We start from the raw sequence: 12,635 nt of genomic DNA, 5'->3' as shown, positions 1-12,635 counted from the left end.
GATGCTACTGGCTGGCACCCAACACTGAGCTGAGAACGTTCTATGCACAGGGCATACACAGTCAACTCAATCTCCCAGCAGCCTGCATGATGATGCCCACTTAGTAGATGAGCAAGTCCAGGAGGCGGCGAGAGGTTACCTAACTTTTCTGAGGTCACATAATAAAGAATTGGTAGAGCCAGTGTTTAAGCCCAGGTCAGAGAGCACAGCATTTAAATCACGCTTATCTTTTTACTCCTTTCTCTTACACTGAAGATGAGCAGGAAGTAATTTCAAAGTAGCATTTTAAGAAAAGGAATTTACAAGTAACTAAGGACTTCTTCAGTACATTTTCAAAATGGCACAGGAAAAGCTGAGGTAAAGAAAGATTGTATGGAAAGCAGTAAAACTACAAAACTTCACAATCATCAACTCACATTACTCAAGGATATTTCAGACAGCCAACTGGCAGTCTTCAAACTCTTTTTAGCTATAAAATCTTTCTTACATATTAAATCTTACAAGCGAAGCCCAATATGCAAAGCAAAGAAAATCGTATCCAGCCCAGCCCAGCCCTACCTTAGGGCTTTGCAGGAGACAAGTTAAAAAGAGCTCCTGAATCCAAAGCTTTTTAAATAAACTTTTCTATAGCAGCAGTTACAATATCAAACTGCTTAGGGGCACCTGGGGGCCTCAGTCACGCATCTGACTCTTGGTTTCAGCTCAGGTCATGATCTCAGAGTTATGTGATCAGGCTCTGCTCTATGCTCAGCATGGAGTCCGCTTGAGATTCTCTCTCCCTCTGCCCCTCCCCCCCCCCCCCCCGACTGCGCGCACATGCACTCCCACTCTCAGAAAGAAATAAATCAAACTGCTTACACACTCAATACAGGATACAACCATGAACCCCTGAATCCTACAGTTCAATCAAGCCACTTTTTCTATTATGTACTGAACACTAAGAAGATGGATGTTTTCATGAGAAGTAAAAGAAAAAAGGTTATTCTAAATTTTATGGTCTAATTAAAGGGCAGAAAATGCTACAGATCTGGTAAAGTAGGTTTGGGGTGTGTGCAGGAGGGAATGCGGAGAGCACAGGGGCAGCTGAAGACCATGTGCTCCCAGGGGCAAACGTGGAAAGTGAGAGGGCAGACAGGTCACAGAAGAGAAAATGAAAGGTTGCCACAGACAAAGAGTATAGAGGGATGACTCCATTCTCTCTTCCTTTCCATCCCTCAGCCCGCCCAGAGAAGTCAGGGTTAGGAGGAGCCAATAACTTTTTTTTTTTTTTTTAAGATTTTATTTATTTGACAGAGAGAGAGAGAGACAGCGAGAGAGGGAACACAAGCAGGGGGAGTGGGAGAGAGAGAAGCAGGCTTCCTGCAGAGCGGGGAGCCTGATGCAGGGCTCGATCCCAGAACCCTGGGATCATGACCTGAGCCCAAGGCAGACGCTTAACGACTGAGCCACCCAGGCGCCCCAGGAGCAGATAACTTCTTGGAAGATCACTGTGGTTCCTTCAAAGAGAAGGTCTGGGACCAGCCATGTGTAGTAAGCAAACTTGAGGTGTTTGAGGTTGCTACATAATAGCAAGTAAATTCAATGAATGGAAGAGCAAGTTTTGTGTGTTTATGGAAACTGCAGTGGAAGTTCCCCAGGGACCTCTGAGAGTTAGACTTTACAATCAACATAGAGTAAGTCAAAGCAGAAAAAGGCCAAGAAGTAAGAGTCATCATAAGTCCAAGGCCAGCAAGGATAGAGTACAACCTGACTGCATGTATGAATCTGTCCCAAGAAAGTGTTATTCAGGTAGGTGGTCAGCAATGAGTCACAGAGGCAAACATGGACAGCACCCATCATGTCTAGGATAGAGGGACCTGAACCAAGACCAGTTCCAGTGGCAGCTATTGACCTACTGGGGATGTACGTGCTAAGCTTGCTTACCTCCTGATTATACTCTGGTTTCACATGCATATTTTTGCCAGAAGGGAAGTACTGGCTGGAAGATGGGCATGTCCTGTCCCCTTGGCATTTATATACCTTATTTTAAATGAATAAACTAGCATTCTGATTCTGAGTTGGTTTCCTGAGGCTTGTTTATAGACAGAAAACCTGATTGGCCAGAAGAAACTAGGATTCAGTCCCTTACCAGTTTACAGCTTTTAGAAATTGGTATTTTATTTATTTATTTTTTAAAAAGATTTTATTTATTTATTTGATAGACAGCAAGAGAGGGAACACAAGCAGGGGGGTGGGAGAGGGAGAAGCACACCTCCCGCTGAGCAGGGAGCCCAATGCGGGGCTCAATCCCAGGACCCTGGGATCATGACTGGAGCCAAAGGCAGATGCTTAACGACTGAGCCACTCAAGCGCCCCAGAAATTGGTATTTTATAAAAAAGCTTTGGAGAACTTGCATAATGTAAGTCCATTTCTCTAAAATGGATCTTGTTTTGTTTCTTAGCTTATGACTGTGAGCAAGGCCTTGGCCTGTAACAACCCTGTCAAGCATGCCACTCCCCTCTACCAGGAAGTACTCGTTTGTGTTCTAAGGTACCAGTCATCTTCTCAACTGACATTTGCACATAAAATGATGCCACGAAGAGGGACAGGCTCCAACTGCTTGGTTAATTTATTAAAGGGACATTCTCTAAGGTTCTAAATATGCTCCTGCAGCTATGGTGGTTACTTAAATATTGACTAGTACTAGGAAAATATTGGAAATAAAATAGAAAACAGCATTTGTATTTGCAACTCTGAGAGTAGTTCCTAACCTTCACAACAATCCTATATAGTAGGAAGTGTTATAATGTCCAATTTTAAGATAATAAAATTAAAACTCAAATAAGTTAATTACTTGCCTCAAGTCTCAATCTAGTAAGTGGCAAAACCCGCATTAGCTCTGTTCTGTCTGTCCTATACCCTAGCAGACAACAGATAAAAGCAGTTAACATGAAACTCTAAGACCAGCTGGTGGAAGCAGACAGCAAGGAGAAGTGAGAGCTGGAAGCAAAGCACAGAACGTTAGATAATTAGAAAAGCAGAGTAGCTGAGCCTTTCATTACAGCCTCAAGCAGTACTATCAACTTTTAACAGTTCCTAAGGATATCTCAAAATAATACTTTCAAATGCTTTAAAGATAAAAGCTGCCTAATTGGAGAAGGCCAAGTCTTATGCAATTGATAAGCTTGCCATTTCTCAACACTTCCAAGGTCATTCTCATTATCCAGTGTCATATACTGCCGTTTCCTTTCTGGATCAGTTGTACTGTAAGAGAATAGGACAATGAAATATGTACTGAAAAATCTGAGGCATTCATATTACACTGGAGAGTCTGCTCTACTAAGAGAAGAGGGTTCAGGCCCTGGATTTGCCACCAAGTCAAGGTGTGACCAAGGACAAGTCTTTTGTCTGAAAGTCAGTCTCTACATCAGTGAAATAAGAGCTGAGTCAAGTGTGTGCTACAGGGCTACCTGTAAAGTTTTATATGATTCCATAAGATTAAATTTTAATTGATATACTGTTTATTAAGACATGGACTTTTAAAAGATTGAGGTAGAAAATTAAGAGAAACTTAATTTTTCTTAATTAAGGTTAAGGAGCCTGGTAGGGTAAACCTCAGTAACCTGAAAATTCCTTCAGTGGAACATATCATTTGCTCATGTGGTTAAAATGAGGCATTACTCTACTATTTCCTATCACAAATATTATGATAATAAACTGATTAAAAGAGATTTCAATAAATTAGTGGTTAATGATTCATAATTATTATCAAGGCAAAAAGATTATTTTGGATAAATTCTGAAACTTTGATGTTGCTTATAGATCAGTTTATAGGCTGGTTTTAGCCTATGGTACAAAATAACGTGTGTGCGCACACACATGTATGCGCACAAACTAAACAAACAAATCTCTTCTTTGAATAGTAGTAAATGGCCTGGATTTTGCTTATGTATAGGCTTCTAAAAACTAATTCTTTTATTTATCCCCCTAAAACTATTTTGTGATCTGTGCTGCCACTAACCACTAAATCATCAAGTAATTTTCTTTTTTTTTTTTTTTAAAGATTTTATTTATTTGAGAGGGAGAGAATGAGAGATAGAGAGCACGAGAGGGAAGAGGGTCAGAGGGAGAAGCAGACTCCCTGCTGAGCAGGGAGCCCGATGCGGGACTCGATCCCGGGACTCCAGGATCATGACCTGAGCTGAAGGCAGTCGCTTAACCAAATGAGCCACCCAGGCGCCCCATCAAGTAATTTTCTAATCCTTTCCTAACATACACCTTTCCTAACATAACACCAAGCTACCTCATTTTCTATAAAAATAATAGTTAACACATATTGAGTACCTATTATTTGCCAAGCACTATTCAAAGTATTTTATATGCATTAATTTATTTTAATCCAGTGAAGTAGAAACGGCTGTTATCCTCATTTTATAGATGAGAAAACTGAAACAGATTTAAGTAACTTGCCCAAGGTCACACTAGCTTGTAAGTGGTGAAATAAGAATTCAAATCCAGGTGGTTGAATCTCAAGTTGGCGCTCTTAACCACTATGCTGTATTGCCTGCCTTTCTTGTCCTGCCCTCAGCTCAAATGTATACTTTTTGAGGACAAGGAATAAATCTTACATATATTCCTGGTGTCTAAAACATTTCTCAAGTTAGCAGAATGCCTGCCATAAGGTAAGTACTCAGTACGTCTACAGAATTGAATCAAGTCTACCTTAAAATGATAACGAAGTCGATCAGAATAAATTAAAGGAAATATGCTTCTGTTAACTCTCTTAATGCAGACAGATCTCCATATAAATTGCTTTACTTTTAGTGGTAAAAGAGGTGATACAGGAAATTGCAGGGTGTTGGGGATGGACAGGAATGTGGGACACTGGGATTAAAAGTGAGATACCCTTTCATTTCTGACTCACTCCATTTTCAAAAAGCATTATTCTAAGGGTTTCCTATGGAAACAGCTTTAAGAAACTGCCTTTAATCTAGTCAAACAGATATTAAACTCCCATCAAAAGAAGAAACATTTCTAAAGCACATAGGGAATGGCAATATTCTGCTGTTAAGTAATCTGTTTTTTTTTAAAAGTATTTATTTATTCATGAGAGAGAGAGAGAGAGAGAGAGAGAGAGAGAGAGAGAGGCAGAGGGAGAAGCAGGCTCCCAAGGAGCAGGGAGCCCGATGCGGGACCCGATCCCAGGACTCTGGGATCATGACCTGAGCTGAAGGCAGACGCTTAACCATCTGAGCCACCCAGGCGCGCAAGTAATCGGTTTTCAAAGAGATTAAAGTTTAAAGCAGTTAAGGACAGAAAACAATGGATACATCAATGTAAAAATTTAACTTATTAAAAGTAAAATGTTCCAACACTTTTACAGCTTAATTTATTTTAACTACTTACAGTGCACTTTCCATGTCTGCTATATTTTCTTCCATTTTCTGAGACTACATAGAGGTAAATAAAGTTGTCATGAGATCCTACCGCCAGGAGGGTGCCATCTAGAATGAGACAGGAAAAAGTGTTAACTAGAGAAATGTACTGACGGATTTGCTATTTTATTGGATCTGTACTAAATGAATATTTTACAAATGTTGTTAAATCTCACTAATTTAACTGTTATTTGGTATTTGACGAATGAATCCTTCCATCACTAAGCAGATTTGAAAAACATGGCCATCTAGTCCAGTCATTTCTTGGAGATACTCACAGGTCTTGGACTCTAGGTTCATCTCCTTCTAGTTAGCTACAAACTGGCTCCAGGGTTAACTTGCTCTTATGGGTCTAAGTACACAGTACTCATAAGCTGAGTGTTCAATTGCTCATTTCAGCTGAGCACATATGACCTCTCCAACTTGGGAAGCAACTACGTTCTCTTCTTTTATGGTCTCTTCTATTGTTCTTACCATGTAACAGATGGTCAATAAAGTCCAACTGATCTTTGGATTTTAATTGCTATGTTTGTAGTAATTTGCTAGTACAGCACTAAAAAAGCCAAGACAAACAGAAAACCTTTTCTGCTTTAAGATAACTTGCCAGGCTTATAAGCCAGAGCAAATACTCTTCCTTCCATGTTCAACTCAGAGAATAGTATTCTGTGTTTCCTTTTAAACTCAGAAGCAATCAAAAAGATCCTCTGGATCCCACACTGATCCAACAACTACTGGGATATATTTTCAAATACAAGCAAATGTCACTCACACTAACTCCAGAGAAGAATGATATGAATCAAAACCGTATTAATAATGGGAAAAAAGAATGGGAATATTATGGAAACATAATTAACATTTTGAATAAAGTATAAAGAATTATTCAAATAAGGCTAAATGAGTTTATCAAATTCTTGAGTTTCTGAGTATTTTATCTAATTAACAAAACTAACCAATACTATGTAGCCAGTAATGCAACTAGATTTTAAAGATCTTGAACAGCTTATAATAGTGCATATTTTGAATATTACTATAATTTATTTTATATTTTCTTACATATAAAAAGATTACTAAATAGATATAACATTCAGCCTAATACAAATTCAAAATTCTAAGTATGTGTAATTCCCCCAAGATAGGATTTGACTGCACTGTATTCTGCTTTCAATTGCAAATGCAGTTTTAACAGTTCATTCTAAATTTGATGATTTAGAATGTTGTTTAACTTTAGAAGATCTTTTGCAGTTTCCTGCAACAGAATTTAATCTGATGTTGGGGGAAACATATTCAATAGTTAACAAGTTTAGAGAGTAAAGAAAAAGTCACTAGTCAGCTTTAGTGGAAGTGAAAATATGCAATGACAGAGAAATGCTGTGAATGCCAGGATGGGGGTAAATCTGCCTACCTACTGAGTAGCGCATCACAGAGAGCTGTTCATTCCCATCTGTGTGGATAGAAACTAGATCTCTGGTTTCTGCATCTAGAACAAACCACCTGTTAAGAAGTAAAAATCAAAATTTTCTTCAGATGTTAGCACTTAAAGAAAAAAACGACTGATTTTTTCTCCCTTTTAAAAAATTTCAAATTTTAATAATGCCCTTAAATATGACGTTTCCATCATCCATTGAAGGATAAATTCATTTTGCAAAATGTTGCTAAATACAATATACATATATGGGCCTAAGCATGTTCTCATTTCTATTTAGGTATTCACTCAATGCCAACTGGGTCTCTTTGCTAGGTAGCATCTAAACAGAAAGTTAAGATGATAGGATCAGTGTTCTTGAAGATTAGAGATGGGGAAAAAGAACCCAAGTGAAACAAAGGACAATTAAGGGCCAATCTGTGATGGTGACCATATATAATAGAGGAGCTCACAGAAAAGAAATGAACAACAGAAGACACAGAAAAACCTTTAGGAAGGACGTAGGATAAGTTGAGCCGAACACTGAGGGAAAGAGGTTCAGTGGCAGGAGGAGGGACAGCTGCACAGCTATAGAGATGGGAAGGAGCACAGACAGATGACGGTGGGAGGGGAAGGCAGAGGGCTCTTCGTTTAGTGTGATTTCAAAGGAACCAGCAGGGGGTGCTCTGCCTCTCCAATACCTCCACATGTGCACACAGCTCTGAATTCTTTCAAAGATAGATTATTGTTCACATTTACAGGAAAAGTCAAAATGTAAAAGCCTTTTGAGAGGTAAAATAATGGTTAAATTCAACTATATAATAAATGACTTATCAAATCTTTTTATAAGAGCACTTGAAGGGGCGCCTAGGTGGCACTGGTTAAGCCTTGGACTCCTAGTTTTGGCTCAGGTCCTGATCTCAGGGTCCTGAGATGGTTCCCTGATCAGCGTGGAGTCTGCTTAACACTCGCTCTCCCTCTCTCCCTGCCTACCCCTGCCACCGTGCTCACTCACTCTAAAATAAATAAATCTTAAAAAGTGGGGCACTGGAAGGGAAGGATGGTGCTTCAGAAAAGCATGGCAAAATACGAGGTATAAAGCAAAGACTGGCAACTGAGGACAACTAGAAACTGGGTAAGTGAGAGGAAAGCAGGTTATAAACAGCATACACAGCTGCTTCAAAGAGTTTAGAGTTGGGCATGGCCTGGCTCAGATCAGTCACTAAATAAATATTTGGAGAATGAATAAACAAATATAAAGTAAGTCTTGAACATGACAAAAGCCAAGTTTTAGGAAGAATTATTTAATAGTGCAGTGTGTAGGAAGAAATGTTTGGTGTAGAGAGAATGGGACAAGACTAGCAAGTTTTGTTTTTAAGATGGGAAAAAAAATCTACCACTAAAATAAGCTAATACAGAAATCATATTGACAGTTCCTTGTAATTTTAAAACTAATATCCAGAAAGAGACCATTTCCCCTTCAGAGTAAAAGAAATACTATTTAGGAGAGAGAAAATGGCATGAAAGAATTAAAAAAAAGTTTAGTGATGTTGTTTAACATGCCTTAGTGCATGCAAGGTAGAAGATGTGAGACTAAAAGACGCCAACTCTGGGACACCTGGGTGGCTCAGTCATTGGGCATCTGCCTTCGGCTGGGGTCATGATCCCAGGGCCCTGGGATCGAGTCCCACATCGGGCTCCCTGCTCCGTGGGAAGCCTGCTTCTCCCTCTCCCACTCCCCCTGCTTGTGTTCCCTCTTTTGCTATGTCTCTCTCTGTCAAATCAATAAATAAAATCTAAAAAAAAAAAAAAAGACGCCAACTCTTACCATCAGTGAAATCCCTCTCGAATTAACATTCATGAGTGAATTTTAGTAACTTGTGAGCTATGGGTTGAAACTTCTAGGTAGCTAGCCTAATTCATAAATTCTGTCTTCTACGTTGGTAAGAGAAATGGCTTCTATTTGTGAATACTTGAGTTAAGGCCAATAATAGGAAATTGGCACTCTGAAGCTCTATGCTGCATGTTTAGTCATCATTTCCATTTCAAAAGGTGTGTTACTTTACTGCAACTGGACAGTACCCATAGATTATAGGTTTCTTCTGAGAATGTAATTTATTAATCGATTTTTATGGCTACCATCGTAGCCTCTGAGGCAAGAAATGCCAAAGCTGATGCCAAGTGAACTGTGAACTGCCTTTTCAGAATAAGGGTATAAAATATTCCAACCAAGACTGATCAGACCTAAACAATGAGATACAGTGCCACTCTGTAGGTACCAGATTTCAAGATTTTTTAATGAGTTTATGGAAACTTTATTATCTTAGGCATCTGAAAAATTACCGTTTTAAAAAAAGATTTTATTCATTTAATTGAGAGCGAGTGAGCACAAGTAGGGGGGAGGGGCAGAGAGAGAAGCAGACTCCCCACTGAGCAAGCATGGAGCCCGATATGGGACTTGATCCCAGGATCCTGAGATCATGACCCGAGACGAAGGCAGACGCTTAACCAACTGAGCAACCCAGGCGCCCAAAAAATTGCCATTTTTTATCTGAAGAGCCCCAACTACCATTCCCCTTGACCCCAAACTACTGTTTTAAGACTGTTTCCAAGTCAATTTAATCTTCCTAAGAAAATTGCAAATAATTTTCTTTTTGGAAATTCCCTTAAAAAGTAGGAAACAAAACAAAACCCACAACAAACCCCAGAATGTCTGTTGGTGTAACATGTAGAAACCTACAACTCTGAATTGTTGACAGATTAGAGATGGTAGCTATCAAAAAACACTCTCTAAAAAACAAACCTGTCTACTTTTTCTATTTCTTTAATTATATATCAGAGGTTAATTATCCTACTTTAATCAAGGAATTGTTAGTTAATAATTTAATAACTCTGTTATAAAAAAGTAACTTCCATAGGGATCCCAGCATAAATTTTAAAGTTCCTACCCTTTCCATTGCATGAATTATGTTCTACCTTCAGAAAAGACTTTTGGGCTCTGTCTCTAAGAAATGTATGGAGAAGATAACAAATCCGCTAGCAAAGGGAATTTTCAAGAAGTTTTTAAGTTTCACGATGTTGAACTGTATTCTTACTTCAGTCCAGAGTATATACACTGGAACCAAGCTTCTGCTTTAAGATAATTTGGAATCATTATCAGGCTTTATATGGTCTAAAGGACCTAATGCATCCTTCTAAATGTAATTGCTCGGTATCACAGAGGGGAAATCTTTGGTGATATATTTAAATTACTCTGACCTGTGGGTCACGTACCAAAGAGTAGTACCATCATTTATCTCGACTTTCTAAAAAGACACTATATTGATTTCCTCAGTGGCAAGAAAAGAATCAAGATTTTAGAGATGGAGAGTATCAATTTTAAAGTCCCTAAATGAATATATATGTTTATAACAGGAGTTAAAAAAATATTCATTATAAAGTGTGTCCTCTGGGTGGCAGGTTTGTAACCCCCCCACCCCACCCTGCGCCACCCCCTTCCTTCTTCATGATCTTCTACTTAAAAGAATAGGAATAATTTAGTATCAGAAAAATGTAATGTCAAAACAGGGGGAAGAGAAGCCTAATTCAACTCTCTTATTTTACAAACAAAGACAATGAAATGCTCTGATTTTAAAACATCTGACCAGTCATCAACCAACTAGTTAGGTTGACAGAGCTTCTGGCCCTTGTGCTTTTCACTAATATCACACAAGGGAAGGGTATGATTCCATAGAAAGTGTTCTCTTTCTAGGTCTTTGAGATACATTAACGTTTAGGGATCCAGAGAAAAAAGGAGTTAGCCAAGGAGGCAGAAGAGAAGTTTATAATCTAACTGGGGAGACAGAGTGAGTTCATAAAGTGGTAAACAGTTAAAGTAATATGAATTATACAAGTTGTAAGAATTATGAAGTCTCAGAGCAGGGAGTAATCACAGAGGAGATGGGTGGTCTAGGATTTCATCACATCAAATATGGCACGAAATAAACAGAGAGCAGTAGACAAGAAACCAAAAAAAGGGTTGGCATGTATATAAAGGATAACAACTTGACCACTCTAGCTGGAGTGGTGAGGAAAAGATTTTTAATGAGCTTTAAAGGCCAGGCTAACGAGTTTGGATTCCACTGTTTAGGCATCAAGAAGAATTTAGGAATGGGGCGCCTGGGTGGCTCAGTCGTTAAACAACTGCCTTCGGCTCAGGTCATGATCCCAGGCTCCTGGGATCAAGCCCCGCATCGGGCTCCCTGCTCAGTGGAAAGCCTGCTTCTCCCTTTCCCACTCCCCCTGCTTGTGCTCCCTCTCTCTCGCTTGCTCTGTCAAATAAATAAAATTAAAAAAAAAGAATTTAGGAATGTGCTAATCCAGTTGGCTCACAGTTTCCCACATTTGCTCAATCCATTCCTCCTGCTTAATATGAGCTCCTCACTCTTCACTGCTTCCTCAAGATCCAAGAACTTCAAGGCAGGACAAATACCTCTGCTGTGAAGCATTCTCTGACCACTAAGACTCACTGTAATTTCTCTGTTGATCTTTAAGTATTGGTGCCCGTTTATTCAAGTAATATTACAATACTAATAGGAAATGCTCTTTATCTCTTTATGTAGTACATAATTAGGTTATAATCTACTTGGGGCTGGGACCAAGTCTCATATTTCTTTGTGCTACCCACTGCATCTAGTCAGTGCTTTACAAGTTGCTGGAACTCAATAAGCATCTGAAGGGTGACTCAGAACTGGACTTATAACAAGGCAGAACTCAGGGAGATTCATGCTGATGGAGTTCAAAGACACTGTGCACAATGGGAAATGAGATCAGGAGTACCCGTGGGCCAAGTTAACACCAAACTGCAGAGGAAAAAAGCTATTCTTTTCTAATTAAAAGCTTTCTCTTTTAATTATGTCAAAGAAAAGTCTCTGCTAACGCTAATATGTCTTTGATTACCGCTCCTTTTGAACAGCAGGAGCATTTCTTAGACTCAGAACTTTACAGCCAACAGTATTTTAGCTACACTGCTGGTTTGCCTTTGAAGTGACAGCCACCATCAAAATTGAGGAGTTGAGTCAGATCACTTAAATCTCTCCAGGTCTAGGATTTTGTGATTCCATGTCAACAACTAAATTCTTTACCTACCCACTCACCAGGCTCACTTTCCCAGCCTGCTTCCTTGTCAAAGCTATCACTATTATGATCACTGTAGACCAGAAACTTCGGGATCTTCTTTGAAATCACCTCTCTCAGTCTGTCCACTCCCTTTACATCCATATATGCTATATATAGTTGTTCTATATACTGACTCAATTTTAGGAATTTCTTTCTTTGAAACAATTTCCAACTTTAATCCTTGCTTTTTATTCTCATTATCATCACTTCAGGTCTATTGATTTCTCTAATTTCGGGTGTCTCACCCCCATTTACCAGCCTATAAAAGGACTATGGCAAAAATGCTGTTGGTTTGGAAACAGAACTGGGTCCTAACAAGACCAGAGTAAAGTTCTGTGTAAGGTGCCTGGAGAATTCTATCTGAATTGATATAGACCTGATATCCTGATGGGATGGTAAATATATCCGTGGTTCCACCGAGGTCTGAGGGTGGTAGGTAAATAAGTGCCTTTAGAGAAACTGGTTTCAAAAAAGAGGAAGGGGAAGGATATCAACTGGGGTCTTGGAAAAATCAAGCAGAATATATTTTTAACAATTCAGAGATTATAAACTTTCAAATTCTTAACAGTTCAGGTTTACACATATTGTTAGCTTTATGAAAAACTTTAAATCCCATCAAGAAGCCCAAATTTTAAAAATATGAGACAATATATGGTAAATA

General features: G+C 39.0%; 1 protein-coding gene across 2 annotated transcripts in view; it reads right to left on the bottom strand.

Moving 5' to 3' along the window:
* EML4 (EMAP like 4) overlaps positions 1-12,635 on the bottom strand; it is a 147,140-nt gene that overhangs the window by 9,684 nt on the left and 124,821 nt on the right. For both annotated transcript variants that reach the window (XM_027621109.2, XM_027621110.2), the window contains 2 exons: positions 6,818-6,906; positions 5,387-5,484 (listed from right to left, as the gene is read on the bottom strand). In XM_027621109.2, the coding sequence (XP_027476910.1) occupies positions 5,387-5,484; positions 6,818-6,906 (187 nt within the window). The remainder of the gene's footprint in view (positions 1-5,386; positions 5,485-6,817; positions 6,907-12,635) is intronic.

The sequence above is a fragment of the Zalophus californianus genome, chromosome 8 (genome assembly GCF_009762305.2).
Source record: "Zalophus californianus isolate mZalCal1 chromosome 8, mZalCal1.pri.v2, whole genome shotgun sequence".
In the NCBI taxonomy this organism is placed as follows: Eukaryota; Metazoa; Chordata; class Mammalia; order Carnivora; family Otariidae; genus Zalophus; species Zalophus californianus.
The sequence above is the reverse complement of the archived record's forward strand: the minus strand, read 5'-3'. Positions and strand labels throughout refer to the sequence as shown.